At 46.8% G+C, this 13,439-nt stretch overlaps 1 protein-coding gene across 3 annotated transcripts in view; it reads right to left on the bottom strand.

Moving 5' to 3' along the window:
• Window positions 1-13,439, bottom strand: part of LOC118787668 (liprin-alpha-1-like) — a 47,388-nt gene that overhangs the window by 10,307 nt on the left and 23,642 nt on the right. For 2 of the 3 annotated variants that reach the window (XM_036543233.1, XM_036543234.1), the window contains exons 8-22: window positions 13,176-13,322; window positions 11,876-12,010; window positions 9,857-9,913; window positions 9,072-9,155; window positions 8,433-8,564; window positions 8,275-8,337; window positions 7,945-8,027; window positions 7,715-7,865; window positions 7,372-7,380; window positions 6,947-7,170; window positions 6,287-6,503; window positions 3,411-3,440; window positions 2,588-2,712; window positions 1,872-2,044; window positions 1,546-1,639 (exon numbers count right to left, since the gene is read on the bottom strand). In XM_036543233.1, coding sequence (XP_036399126.1) covers window positions 1,546-1,639; window positions 1,872-2,044; window positions 2,588-2,712; window positions 3,411-3,440; window positions 6,287-6,503; window positions 6,947-7,170; window positions 7,372-7,380; window positions 7,715-7,865; window positions 7,945-8,027; window positions 8,275-8,337; window positions 8,433-8,564; window positions 9,072-9,155; window positions 9,857-9,913; window positions 11,876-12,010; window positions 13,176-13,322 — 1,724 coding nt within the window. Of the gene's footprint in view, window positions 1-954; window positions 967-1,545; window positions 1,640-1,871; window positions 2,045-2,587; window positions 2,713-3,410; window positions 3,441-6,286; window positions 6,504-6,946; window positions 7,171-7,371; window positions 7,381-7,714; window positions 7,866-7,944; window positions 8,028-8,274; window positions 8,338-8,432; window positions 8,565-9,071; window positions 9,156-9,856; window positions 9,914-11,875; window positions 12,011-13,175; window positions 13,323-13,439 lie in introns of all 3 variants that reach the window. The other variant, XM_036543232.1, reaches the window with a different exon arrangement.

Raw genomic sequence — 13,439 nt, 5'->3', positions numbered from 1 at the left:
CACATTTAAACAGGGCAAGCCAGTTACCCACACAGCCTCAGACAGCCTGGAAAAACAACCAACAGATGTTTGTACTGAACGTACGCAGCAGAGGAACAGACAGACAGGCAGGCAGACAGACAGTGCAGACTGAAACAGTTCAGATTTTACATTGTATATTTAGACTGTTATACAGGTTAACAAGGACAAAAGAGCTGGGGTTCTGAACTCCATGCATTTGCAGGTTGGTGGCAATAGACAGAATGACAGGAGACAATATCTTTCCTCTTACACAAACACAGCCACTACAGGACCTGCCAGTGCTAGCTTCAGTACAGAGGTGACACATGGAAATTTAAACATGATGCATGGAACATTCAGTTCAGCTACGACCTTCATATATGTTCAAAAGCCAGTAGCAAACACTACCACTGTCTAAAGTGTTGGTTTTCAAGGGGACTCTGCCTTTTAGGCTGTAGCTCCATCAACTGATTATGAAAGAATGCAATAAGAATGTGATCAAACTTAGGGGGGACAAAAATTGAGAAGGCAATGGCCCAACAGTGTGCCACATCTACACATGGCATTCTTAAAGCTCAAATATTTGCCCATTATCTTCTTTCTGAAATGAGTTTCCCACTCAGCCTTTGGGAACTGTACCCAAACAGGATCTACTGGTACAACTTACAGAAGCACTAAATGAGATCCGCAACCAACCCTCATCACACTTAAACATACACATCACTGTCATACGAGCTTCACTTAAAAGCTTTCAGATGCTTTACAGATTTGAGGATTTTAAACATTTCTTTTAAACATCAAAAGGGGGGCATTTGAAATGGAGAGCATTTCGGGGTCTATGCAAAGCTGGTAAAGCATTCCATGGTCAAGCGTGCCCTGGAGCAAGCAGAATGGAGAGGATGGCGTCCACAGGGTTAGTGGAGGTCAAAGCAAAAGCAAGGTGCATGAACTTACCCTGTTTTTGGACTACATGATATGAAAAGGATGAAGGATGAAATAAAAAAAAAGCAAAAATCAGCAAAATAAGATAACAAACCAAAATATGGCAAAAGCAAACTAGACAAATTAGAACTAAGAACAATGGTTTCACCAGATTAGATGCGTTGATGCATTGTTTCAAAAAAGATCAACGGATTATTGGATTAATTAATGCATTAGAACAGTCTATTGATATAATTAATCCAGATTATTTCTTTTTTGATATTTCCAGTATAAACAATAAGGCACTTCAAAATTAAGAATTAATAAATTAAAAATGACACTTAAATTATATGAAAATGGAGAATTAAAAATCCCACTGCAGCATGGATTTCACTATTCTGATAACTGTTTTTAAATCATGGATCAATGAGATGGAGGAATCAGCATGGAATCATCTGGAAAGTGTCATGATTGGGCCTAATGAGCAGAGTGGGCTGAGTGAGCAGCATGATGACCTGAGAGCGTGGGAATCAGGTGAGAGAGGATTAGTCTGCTCTGGTGCTGCGCTATCTACGATGCTTGGCTACGGACCACCTGCTCAGCAGCAGGAAGTGAAGCACTTACTTCTTCTGCAGCTTCCTGTTCTTCTCCGCCTGGCCTCCCAGTTTGCCGAGCCCTAGGGCATCCTGTGGCGAGCTCTCCGATTCAGGAGTGCCAGCTGGAGGGAAGATAGGCAGGTGAATTCGTTATGAATACAGTCCTCTAATGTGTGATGGGACTTTATCAGCAGTGATTACACAGTTTACCAAAGTCTACGTCTTTGACATTTAAATAATGTCAATTATGCTCAAGAGACATCCTTTCTACCCTTAAAACCCAGACACAAGCAGAGCTCCATTGCCGCTGGGACGGGAGCTGAGGATACTGGGAAGTGAAAACAGGAAACAGACCTTGGCTGGAGGGGTCTTTGCCGGGGGGGCCTGGCCGGCCCTTCTCTTTCTTGCCAAAGAGCCGTCCGATGGAGGACTTGATGCTCTTCTTCTTGGCTGCTTTGTTGAGCGAGTCCTGGCTGCTGTTGCTGCTGCTGGGGTTGCTGCCCTGGCCATCCTGGAGGCCTGCAGAGCTGCACAGATGGGAAAGAGCACCATTTTAGATGCAGGAGTCTTCTGTGCAAACACAGTCAAACAGAGTATAACACAGTAATGCCTGTGTGAGAATACCCCAGGAGATCCACACTATCTGCTCAACCTCAGGTGCAGTGGTCGCTGCACGGTATGTCACTGCGACCACAATTGTCACCTCAGTTGCGGTCGCAGTGACATACCGTAGACCCTGATGCGCAGTCGCGCTAAGGCTACACAGGCCCTGATGCGCAGTCGCGCTAAGGCTACACAGGCCCTGATGCGCAGTCGCGCTAAGGCTACACATGCCCTGATGCACAGTCGCGCTAAGGCTACACAGGCCCTGATGCACAGTCGTGCTAAGGCTACACAGGCCCTGATGCGCAGTCACGCTAAGGCTACACAGGCCCTGATGCAGTCGTGTTAAGGCTACACAGGCCCTGATGTGCAGTCGTGCTAATGCTACACAAGCCCTGATGCGCAGATGCAGTTCCAGTTGGACAGCCTGGGCCGCGATGTGCAGACACAAGCATGGACATGTTTACCTCCTGATATCCCGGATGTCCTCGTGGCTGGCTGCGTGGACGGCTCCCTTGTTGAGTCTGGCGGTGCGCGGGGTCGATGGGGGCGACGTCTCGCACTTTATTGTGGCCTTGTCGTCCTGAGCAGACTAAACACAGAGGGAGGGCGAGTCACATTAGCGCTGCACTCCGCCACTGCATTCATCACACAAGGGCTTCACTTCAGCAACACTAATTCAGCACTTCAAACAGGGGCCGAAAAACAAAGCTATTTCAGGCACGGCTATTTTTTGCCTGGTTGCTCTGGAGGCACCCTCTTCCTGTAGTCTTTATAATTTCCCGTATAAAGAGAACTGCATTCCAAGACCTTTTGACATTCCAACAGCTTCTCCTGCAGCAATAGCCAGCAGGCCTGTGAGCTACACTGCTGTGAATTAAGCAGAAGACATCAAAAGGAATCCTCAGGGGGATATAGGCAGATTATATAGCTTACTGTAAAGAAGTCTAATCAGTCACAGCTTTCTCCTTAAGCAGAACCTTCTGCAGTTTTGTGAGTAAGACCAAATGTAGAAAATACATGTTGCAAAATTTCTGAAAACCCCCATAAATACACTGGTAAAGCACCAACACACACAAATATTGAGATTAAGATAAGCATCTGATTCCATTGCCAAAGCATTCTTTCTGTGGATGCTTTGGGCACGTGGCCAGAGGTAATCACAGTTTTACTTCACTTTTTTTCCAGGGGCCCTGAATGAATTTCTTGGTCAGTCAGGGCATTGACTCTACTGTCTGGCACACCAGCATGCGTTCACCGATCACAAAGAGAGATCACTCCTCCATTTACCTTCCTGCGGTGTTTCCGTAAATCGCTAGGCTGTCGGATGCATGAAAATCAGAACGGGTAAAGAAGAGCAGTTAGACGCAAATTGAGCACAAAGCCTTGGCAGAGCATACTGACTAGAGACAGAGAGAGAGAGAGAGAGAGAGAGGAGGGGGGAGGGAGGCAGCTCGTGAGCAGACAACATTCACACTTCAAAGCCAAGGCAGTATTTTTAGTGCTGTAAATCTGGACCAGCCTGCATCACGCAGGCCGCGTTGCACAGCAGAGCAGATGAGTTTTGGGGGAATGGGCGCAGATGGAGAACAGGCTGGAGGAACACTCAGAGGACATGCAGGTGGGAGAGGGGTGGGTTCAACCCATGTCGGCCGCGGCTTCAAGTCTGAGGTCATGTTCTCACAAACAAGTGATTTCTCCACTGCAACTAGCCCGGAACAAATACGTACACGTTGAAATGTAGAAGCACCTTCCTTTTATATTTCAGTGCGTAAAACATTCAGCCTTCATTACCTTCCCCACCTTCTTCAGTCCTGTTACTTCCAAAGTGCACACTATTCAGAGGAGGCCAGTTATTTATGATTACTCAGCTTCCTCCTCCTACATAACAAAATGTAAGCAAACAGATTACCAAATGAGAGGACAAAGGTCATAGCGGCATAAGGCTAAAAAAAGTACAATCTTGCTTTTTAAATCTAAGTGTTTCAAAAGGCTACATGATAAGAGAGCTGGGTTGACAAATGGAAGCCAGTGATTACAGGAAACTGCAGCCCAATACATGTACTGCTAGGCTCCCGTTTATCTCTGATAGGCTGATAAGCTGATGTTTGTCTAAAATGGCACTGGTGCGAACATGGCCTTAGACTTGAGCACGCCACTGGAGGGGGTGGGCGGTACCTGGATGTAGCACGGCGCATAGTTATATGGAGGGGTGGAGCTAGCAGAGGGGCATGGTGGGTAAGTTACTGTCTGACGGTATAGGGAGCTCTGGATTACAAAGGGGTCATAGGAGTGCTGAGGAACAAAAACATTAAACAGTGTGGGAGAAATAAAAAAAAAATATATATAAATAAATACACAAGCTGGGCCAAGACACTGAAAACATACAATTCTAAGTGCATACACACTACAAAACACAAGAATGAATGGTTTATGACCACACATAAAATAAATACTAGATGGTGATGGTAAATTTGCAAGCATTTAACAGCAACTTTGTACAAACGGATTACAAGCAAAATAAAAATGAGACAACTACCATGCAAACATATGACTGGATTAAGACAGTTAAAGACATTAACAAACTGACTATTTAGAAACACAAACCGTTCACAGACAGCTGTTAATGTTTCATTTATGCCACTGTCTCACATTTTCATTTTCGTCAGTAGTGAGTGGAAATAAATTCTGCTATTCTGAAGTGATATTAAATGACTGAATTTAGGAAAGGAAATATCACAAGTCACACAAAATTGTGCAAAAATGCAAGCAATACTGTATAATACCATATGTGTCAGAAGGTGCAAGTTCTTACAGGTTTCTACAGTATCTTCTCAACGTAACAGATGCACTTGTGATGCGAGCAATCACTCCCACTCCAGAAGTGAGTAAGTGTGTGTGTGTGTGTGTGTGTGTGCGCGCATTACTCCATCCGTCAACTGAGCAGCCCGATAGATTCCCTCAAGCACAGGAAAAGACTCAGCTAAATAACATGGGATGGCTACTGGGACTGGCCAAGATGAATTTGTAGACACTGACTCATAACTGATAAAACAATAACTCACAGAGGATTGGGGTAGGCCGAAGTTACATAAACCATGAGTGAGCTACAGGCCAAGGCAAAACAAGCTAGCCTGTTTCTCCATGAGTGAAAAAATTGCCAGGATTGAGTGAGTAACTGCAATATTGTCTTTATCAAGGGCATAAAATGCACTACCATTAGCTAAAATACATAAAAATCATGAAGCTATAACTGGTCTGCTCTTAAATGAGTTCTGCTAAAATGACTTCTATTTATTACTTCTGTGAGGGGAAAACACTATGGGTAAGAAATCTGGCCTATGATGAACAGAAAATACAACAATGTGAACACCGTTTGATTTGGAATATAAACTGATGCATCAAATGAGGCATCTAGTTTTAAGAAGCTCAGTTCTCTGATGTTCAGTTAAAATAAAATATGCAAGATGCAACATTTTGCTGGAGTGAAAAGACACTGAATGTTACAGCAACTTCAGTCCTTCAGTATTAGGTAGCTTGTTGAAAGTAATTAAGATTCTGTAAGATTCTGTAAATCTTATGTAATAACACTGTATATTATTGGAGTACCAAACTAATTTAAGGGAACCCAGAACACACACTTCTGAAGAACTCCAATTCAAATAATCTGAGTCACACCATTGCTGGGAAAACCATAATAATTACTCCCACCCTTGTCAGCCACCAATGATAATGGACAGCGTGTTGACACAGATGGAGAGTGGAGTCTCGAGACCAGGTCTTGGTCCATCAAGGGCACTTTTTCAGTCTTAGTCTTGAAAAAATTCCCCTGGTTTTCCTCGTACGCTGTATAATAATATAAATATGCTGAAAGCTGCCCTAAATAATAATGTTCAATTTCTCATGGATACTCATTCAAATATGAATGAAAAATCTTTGCCGTTCACATTTAAAATTGATTTGACCGAAGATACACATCCATATACATCAACCCAAAAGGGGTCTCAGTAAACACCTTCACCAGACTCAGCTGCTTGTGGTCTGAGTCTCTGAGGTCTGAGGAAGGCCGCCATCTTGACCTAGCGCCCAGTCATGATGGTCATTGCCCCTGACTTTGGGTGGGGGCGGTGCTGCTGGGGGAGGGGAGAGTGCGTCCGAGCTCTCACCAGGGTCATGACGCCCATGCGGTCCACCTCTCGGCTGGGACTGCGCGGTGCGCGGCGGGGGGTGGAGCGGCCAGAGCCGGGCGGAGACGAGCTGGCGAACGAGGGGGGGATGGAGCTGAGCGAGCGGAAGCGGCCGCCCAGGTTGTCCCCGCTGCCCACCCGGCTCTCGATCTCCTCCGCCCGCTGCGCCGTGCTCTCCTTCTCCTCCTGGATCATCCTGTGTGAGAGAGCAGCAAGAGCAAGACTGTCACAGCTCAAAGCTGTCACACATGCAGTACATCTGGCAGTACATCTACAAAAGGCTTTCACAGGCCTGGATCGCCCAAAATAATGGACTATCAATTTCAAAGAATGCTGCTCTTCTGTTATCTTCACAAATATTAACACTATAATTACACTATTATTATTAACATTGCCATTTCATGGTATCCAAGGGGTTTGTTTAAATTTCATCTATGAACACATAATTTGCATTTGGAGTTACACTGATGTTTAGTATTTTTGATGTCTGCTTGAGGAACTGTCAGTGTTAACCAAACTAATTCTAATTGGATGTATTGTTGTATTTCCAGAGGTGGCCAAAGACACAAGATAACTGTTAATAGGTGAGTGACACTGACAGCAATGCCACTCATGGAGGTACACCAGTGCTGGCCTTGCCTGATCTCGGTGTTGATGGCGTCCAGCTGCTCCTGCAGCATCATGGCCAGAGTGTGGGCGTCAGCCTGGCCGGCAGGCGACAGCAAGTCAACCGAGCTGAAGATGGTCTCCCGGTCGTCCTCCATGTCCGACATATCCACGTCGCTCTCAAAGGCGTGCGCCACATTAGCCAGCACGTTGGCTTGCTGCACGCGCTCCCACTCCTGCTCGTTCAACGTCTGCACCTGCGGACGGAGGGAGGAGGAGAGAGGGAGCGATGGAGAGACAATCAGGGACTGGTCCCCATTAACGAGAAATACGCGCAAAGCTAAGCGTCAGTACTATCCAATCACGGGGATCGCTCTTAGAAGTTCACCCTTCCCTGTAAAACGCCTGTGCTTTCAGTCTGACAGATATGGTGTGAACAACCTCACAGATCGACTTACATGCTTCTGCTGTCCAATGAGGCAAGGAGAGGAAGGAAACAGAGAGAAAGTCATTAACTCTACCTCATCTGTGAGTGACACTTAATTTATAACATCTGTGATGAAGGTAACTAACAAACCAAGCCAAGCTGGTGCACAAGCCTGGGTCTTCATACCAAGCAACCCAATACTCCATCCGCATCCAGTTTGACCTAACCAGTTGACTTCCGCCACACTACAAACCTGTTAGTAATGTGAGCAGTGTTTTATGAATAGAGGATTAAATAACAGCCTCATGAGTACAGTGTCACAGGTCAAGTCCTAAATGTTCTTAGTCCCTCTCTTGTGCGAGGAGGTCCTTCACCTTAGAGGGCTCGTCTCGGAGCGCAGCCACCCTCCCCTTCTGCGGCCGCCTCAGCACCAGCGCGCTGTTGTAGTGGTCCGAGTGGCTGTCCATCATGGAGGATGCGGAGACCGGGTACCTGAAGTCCGGCGTGCTGCCATGGTAGGAGCGCCTGCAGCAGAGAGAGCACGGATGAGACCCGCCCGGGGTCAAAGAGTGATGGGGGTTGGGGTAGGGGGGGCGGGCCTTACCCATGATGCAGCATGGAGTTGCTCCTGCTCCTGCCCTGCTCGCTCTCGGCCCTTATCGTCTCGATTTCGATGAGCAGCTGTTCCTGTGGACGGGACCGCCATTCGTCAGTCCAAAGGAATGAGACCAAGCGGTCTAAAACCAAGTTACATCACAGAAACTATGAAGTGTATGAGGTATGGAGAACTATGAACAATGAAGCATGGAGATCTATTCATTTCTGGGGCAAAGCACAGCATTTTCAATTGCCACCCAGAAGAGGACACAGTGAAGACTGAAAGTAACTGTAGCATGACAACGGGAACACATGACAGCAGTGTCCAAGCGCTAACCTTCTCGTGGTGTGCTTCCTCTATCAGCTTCTTTGTGTGTTCCAGTTCTCGGATGAGCGCGTTCTACAGGCAGACACAGAGGGACAGGTGTAAAAGGTGGTTTCTTTAGGTCACCGGCAGATTGAAGACAGGCCTTATTCCACCAGGCCTCCCCTTACCTTGTCCTCCAGAGCGGACATCCTCTCCTTGAGGTGGAGCTGCAACCTCTCGTTGGACTCAGACAGAAGCTTGTCCACCGTGTCCGACAGACGCTTGTTGTGTTCTTCATTCATCTTCTCCCGCTGCCGCGCCTTCAAAAAGCACGTAGACGTGTCTGTCAATCCCCTCAGCCCTGCTTTCCAAAGCCCGCAAAAGCAGCAGCTCTTACACTGTACACACACACACCCCAAAGCCTGAACGGCTGCTTCTGGCGTAATTCACAACAACACAGTAAGTACAGACTTGCACTTGGACGATTCAGCCGACACTACCTTCCCAGAGGTCTTCCAATGCTTACACAATGTCTATTCAACAGTTTAGAATGTGCTGTTCACTCCACTCAGAGCTCTGTCAGCACTGCCATGTTGCTACAATGGTGCACTATGTGCTGTGCTCTGGACCATAGCAGACTGCGGCAAGCACGTTTTGATTGATTTTACTTTCCCTGTGCATTCCAGTTACATGCCGTCATCATTAACAGTGGGAATGGCTGATTTGTGTATAGGCTGAATCTCTCATCAAGAGGTTGGAATGCTCGTGAGGTGGATGTGATGAGTGGCTGACAGACCCACCACCACCAGCCACCCCCTGACGCTCACCCTCTGCAGCTCCTGGTTCTTCTCCTCCAGCTGCGCCTCCATCTGCCTCAGACGCTCCTCCACGTTGCCGTGGCGCTCCTCGGCCTGCGAACAGATAGGCGTGGTCAGAACCCTGCCGCACGCTCCCTTACCCCCTGCACCCACATATGCACACACAAACACACACGGCACGGACCCACAAGCACCATGCGCTGGAAAGCAGGAGCCAAGGCTGCAGCACAGAGCGAGGCACAATGGGAGGCTCAAGGCTACCAACACAGAGGATCCTGGGACATTGAGTTTTAGTAGGCAAAAGGACTTAAAGTTAGGACACATGGAACAGAGATAAAGGAAGATAGATTTGTTTCACGTTGAGGTTTTGCTTCATTGTACGGAGGCACAAGACTGCATTTCCCATGTACTATATTCCCAACTGAAACAACTACCTTCTATCAACAGGATTCCAGAAAGAAATGGATAAAATCATATAGAAGGATGGGCAAATCCAGTCCATGAAAGTGTTCTACCTACCGTGAGGTCATGTATGTCGGTTACAAAGCAGAAAGCTCTACAACCTGCCCTCAAGGAGATGAATTTCCCATCACCTTTAGGTTTTAGCCAGCTCTATCCACTGTAATTTACCCTGTAGTCCTGACAGCCCTCTCCTACACCTCTGTAAATGAACCGGCGCCCTTCCTGTTATTGTTAGATTAGAAAAATCAAAGAGGGAAAGCGGGGAGGAAAATCAAATGGCACGATGGCATAGCAGGCAGCAAGCAGGCATAGCGTTCTGGGCTGTCCTCTACCTTCCTCTGCAACTTAGCTTCCTTAAGGCTGGAGTCAGCGCACACATAGCGCTCAGGCTACACAAGCCAGTAGGGGGCGCAACGCCACGCCAGACAAGGGACACAGAGGAGAGAGCGCAGAGAGAGGACTTTAGTAGAGCTACAGCTGGACATGGGAGACAGGACTATGCTGGGGTGACAATGACTCCATGGAAGAGGAGACCTATTACGTGTTTGTTCTTAGGTGTCAGACTGAATGTGAGGGACATGGATGTGAGGAAGGAATATGGTTTATGGTTTTGAGGGAGAATGAGGAGCATTTGTGGACTGTTTTAACATGATTAATGAATTCCCTTGGTCTAATGAAGAATACACCAGAACAGACATGCTGGAAAGAGGTATTTCACGTATAGACTCATGATTGTAAACAAAGCTCAGATTACACAGCAGATAACGTATAGCATGTTGCACACTGAAATATACTATACGGCGACGAGGGATTTTATCATTTCATGGTTTTCAGGGTATTTGTATCCGACATTGGGAAACTGGCTCTTCTTGTTAACTGCAACTGAAAACACCGGCTGGAATGTGAGAAGGTTTAAATTTTGGAAGACTATTTCTCCTTCTTTATTTCTGCCATGGTCAGCACTTCTAATTCTCATTCCAGGTCTACTGCGTTTCCTTAAGTAAAACAAGGCAGGAACACTTCTGATTGTAATATACTCACATTTACAACAACAGTCTGTATTCACTGCAAACTTGTCAGCACTGAAATTACAGTTAGTCCTACTAAAGAAATGAGTTGTGGAAAAGAACAGTGTTGTAATTATTGTGAAAACAATGCACACACACACACACACACACACTATATATACAGTATACGAAGCACTGACATACAAATGAGTGACAAATTAAAGGAAAACCCTGAATAAATGAGTGGAGTAACATAACGAATGCAGGTGCTTCCACACAGGTGTACTGCATGGTACAATTAAGCAATTAACATCCAATCATGCTCTGTGGCATGTATAAAAATGCTGAGCAGTGATCTCAAGTGATACGGTCAGATGAGTCATCCTTCAACAAATTCTCGACAAGTGAGCGAGTGCATGTGTGGCGTACCCCAAGAGAACGGTACAGCCCTTAATGCTTGACCCCTACAGTGAGGGGGTCCGGTGGCTCTGTTATGCTGTGGGGGGCATTTTGCTGGCATGGTTTGGGTCCACTTGTCCCCTTAGAGGGAAGGGTCACTGCAAATCAATACAAAGTAGTGATCACCTTTATCCTATGATGAAACGTTTCTATCCTGATGGGAGTGGTCTCTTCCAGGATGACAATGCCCCCATCCATAAAGCACAAGGGGTCACTGAATGATTTGATGAGTATGAAAATGATGTGAATTATATGCTATGGCCTTCGCAGTCACCAGATCTCAACCCACCTGAACACCCATGGGAGATTTTGAACCGATGTGTTAGACAGCGCTCTGCACCACCATCATCAAAACACCAAATGAGGGAATATCTTTTGGAAGGATGGTGTTCCATCCCTCCAGTAGAGTTCCAGAGACTTGCAGAATCTATGCCAAGGCGCATTGAAGCTGTTCTGGCAGCTCGTGGTGGCCCAACACCTTACTAAGACACTTTATGTTGGTTTTTTCCTTTGTCACCCCTCTGTATATTTGCAGTAAAGAATAACTCAAAAATAGCCCACATATATATTTAAATTGTATTTCTGCAGGCAAAACAATGACACTTTCAGTATGAATCCTTCCAATCAAAACACAATGGTTTTATCTGCTGAGTAAGAAACATAACTAATCTTTAAGGCCATCATTATTTTGACAGTCCTGCTGACAATCTGAGGATGAAGGACTTATTTAGCAGCCCTTGCGATTTTGTGTGTTCATTGTGGTCTGATGACGTCACACAGTCAATTAAGAGTTGAAGTGGAGAGGAGAACTATACAAACAACCAAAGTGGCAACTGCCTCTGCTGCCGCGGGGATGGAATGACTGACGACACAGGGGTGACCCACCTTGGTCAGCGCTGCTACCCTCTGGGCAAGCTCCGCCTCCACCTCAGGCAGAGTCTCCGCCTTCCTCATGGTCTGCTGCAGCTTCTGCTCTGCCAGCTCCAGCCTCTCCTGCAGCTGCCGGTTCTTCTCCTCAGTCTGAGAGAGGGGAGAGGGAGGGAAGGAAGGAGGGAGAGAGGAGACGGAAGGTAGGGGGGAGAGGGGGAGAGAGAGGAAGAGAGAGCGGGAAAAGAGGGAGGGAACAATTAAAGAACCTGCCCTGCTGTTTTTACTACAGGAAGTACGGACATTGGAGCTGCTCTCACTACAGAGCTGATGCTGATTTGACTGATGTGGTGTGTCAGTATGGCATTATGGACAGGTAACCAGACTGCAGGCTAAACCCAGGGTGGGGTACTCCTGCTGTACCCTGGAGGAAGGCGCCCAACCACTGCTTCACTAAATGCTAAGCAATGCACATGGTTATGGGAATACAGTAAGCCATGCAAAGCATCTGCTGGGCAAATCATCTCATGTAATGATGAATTATACATGAATTATAGAGAATGATGCTAAATTTACTAAATTAAATGCTAAATACCACAGTCAGTGGTTTTTCAAATCAGCTGCTGTTTTCGCAATTAACTTTTTTCCCTACAAAAACACTTTTCTTCCCCAAGCGGGACGCAGTTCCGTTTCTAGTCTTATGCTGTCGGCTGCACAAAGCCAATATTTTCTTAAGGATTTCTGCTTGAGAAAGTGCCCCTCACAATGCACCATTTACCGCGAGGGGAAAGCCTACATGGGGCTCTGTGGCCCCGGCTGCCGTGACTTTGAGCCCTTGTGGAAAAACAAACAGGGCTTTGAGGCCTCCCATTGAGGCCTGCTGCTTTCGGCAGGGCCTGCAGGCTGTGAGAACCCGCCGAGCGAGTCCGGCCGTGCGGGGACTGCCAAACCTCCCGTAGGCCTCCGCTCCTGAACGCTGGCCTGAGAACGCTCACTCTCCACCACCGAGAACAGGAGCATTCATTCACAGTTTACCTCACAGTTTATTCACAACACAACCAAATGTCGTTGTGTGAATAAGGTCCATGTTTTGTTTCAGTATTCAGTGAGGAATAAAGAGGCAACATTGTATGAGGGTGTGGGTGTGTGGTGTCATGGTAAAAAGAAGGGCTCGTAGTCTAAACGTTGCTGGTTCAACTCCCAATTTGGTCACTGCCATCACTGTCCTCAGTTTAACTTAGCATGAATGATGTAGCACCGTTGAATCGTAACACCACTAACAGTGACACAGGCAGACGCTAGCCGAGCTGACACTCACCTGCCTGTACATGGACTCTTTGTTGGCGATTTCCGTTTCCAGTTTGTCGTTGAGATCATGGACAGACGTGGCTTCTCGCTGGGTGGCCAGGTAGCGCTTCTCCAGGGTGGTGATCCTCTCCTCCATGTCGTCCTTCTGGGCCATGGACTGCCGGACAGAGCACAGGAGATGAGAGACACACTTACATAGCACACGGGGGCTCTCAGATCAACTCCCTGGAGACATCACAATCTCAAGGAGCCTTGAAAAACACATGCAATTGTT

This window comes from Megalops cyprinoides, chromosome 13, assembly GCF_013368585.1.
Source record: "Megalops cyprinoides isolate fMegCyp1 chromosome 13, fMegCyp1.pri, whole genome shotgun sequence".
Classification (NCBI taxonomy): Eukaryota; Metazoa; Chordata; class Actinopteri; order Elopiformes; family Megalopidae; genus Megalops; species Megalops cyprinoides.
The sequence above is the reverse complement of the archived record's forward strand: the minus strand, read 5'-3'. Positions and strand labels throughout refer to the sequence as shown.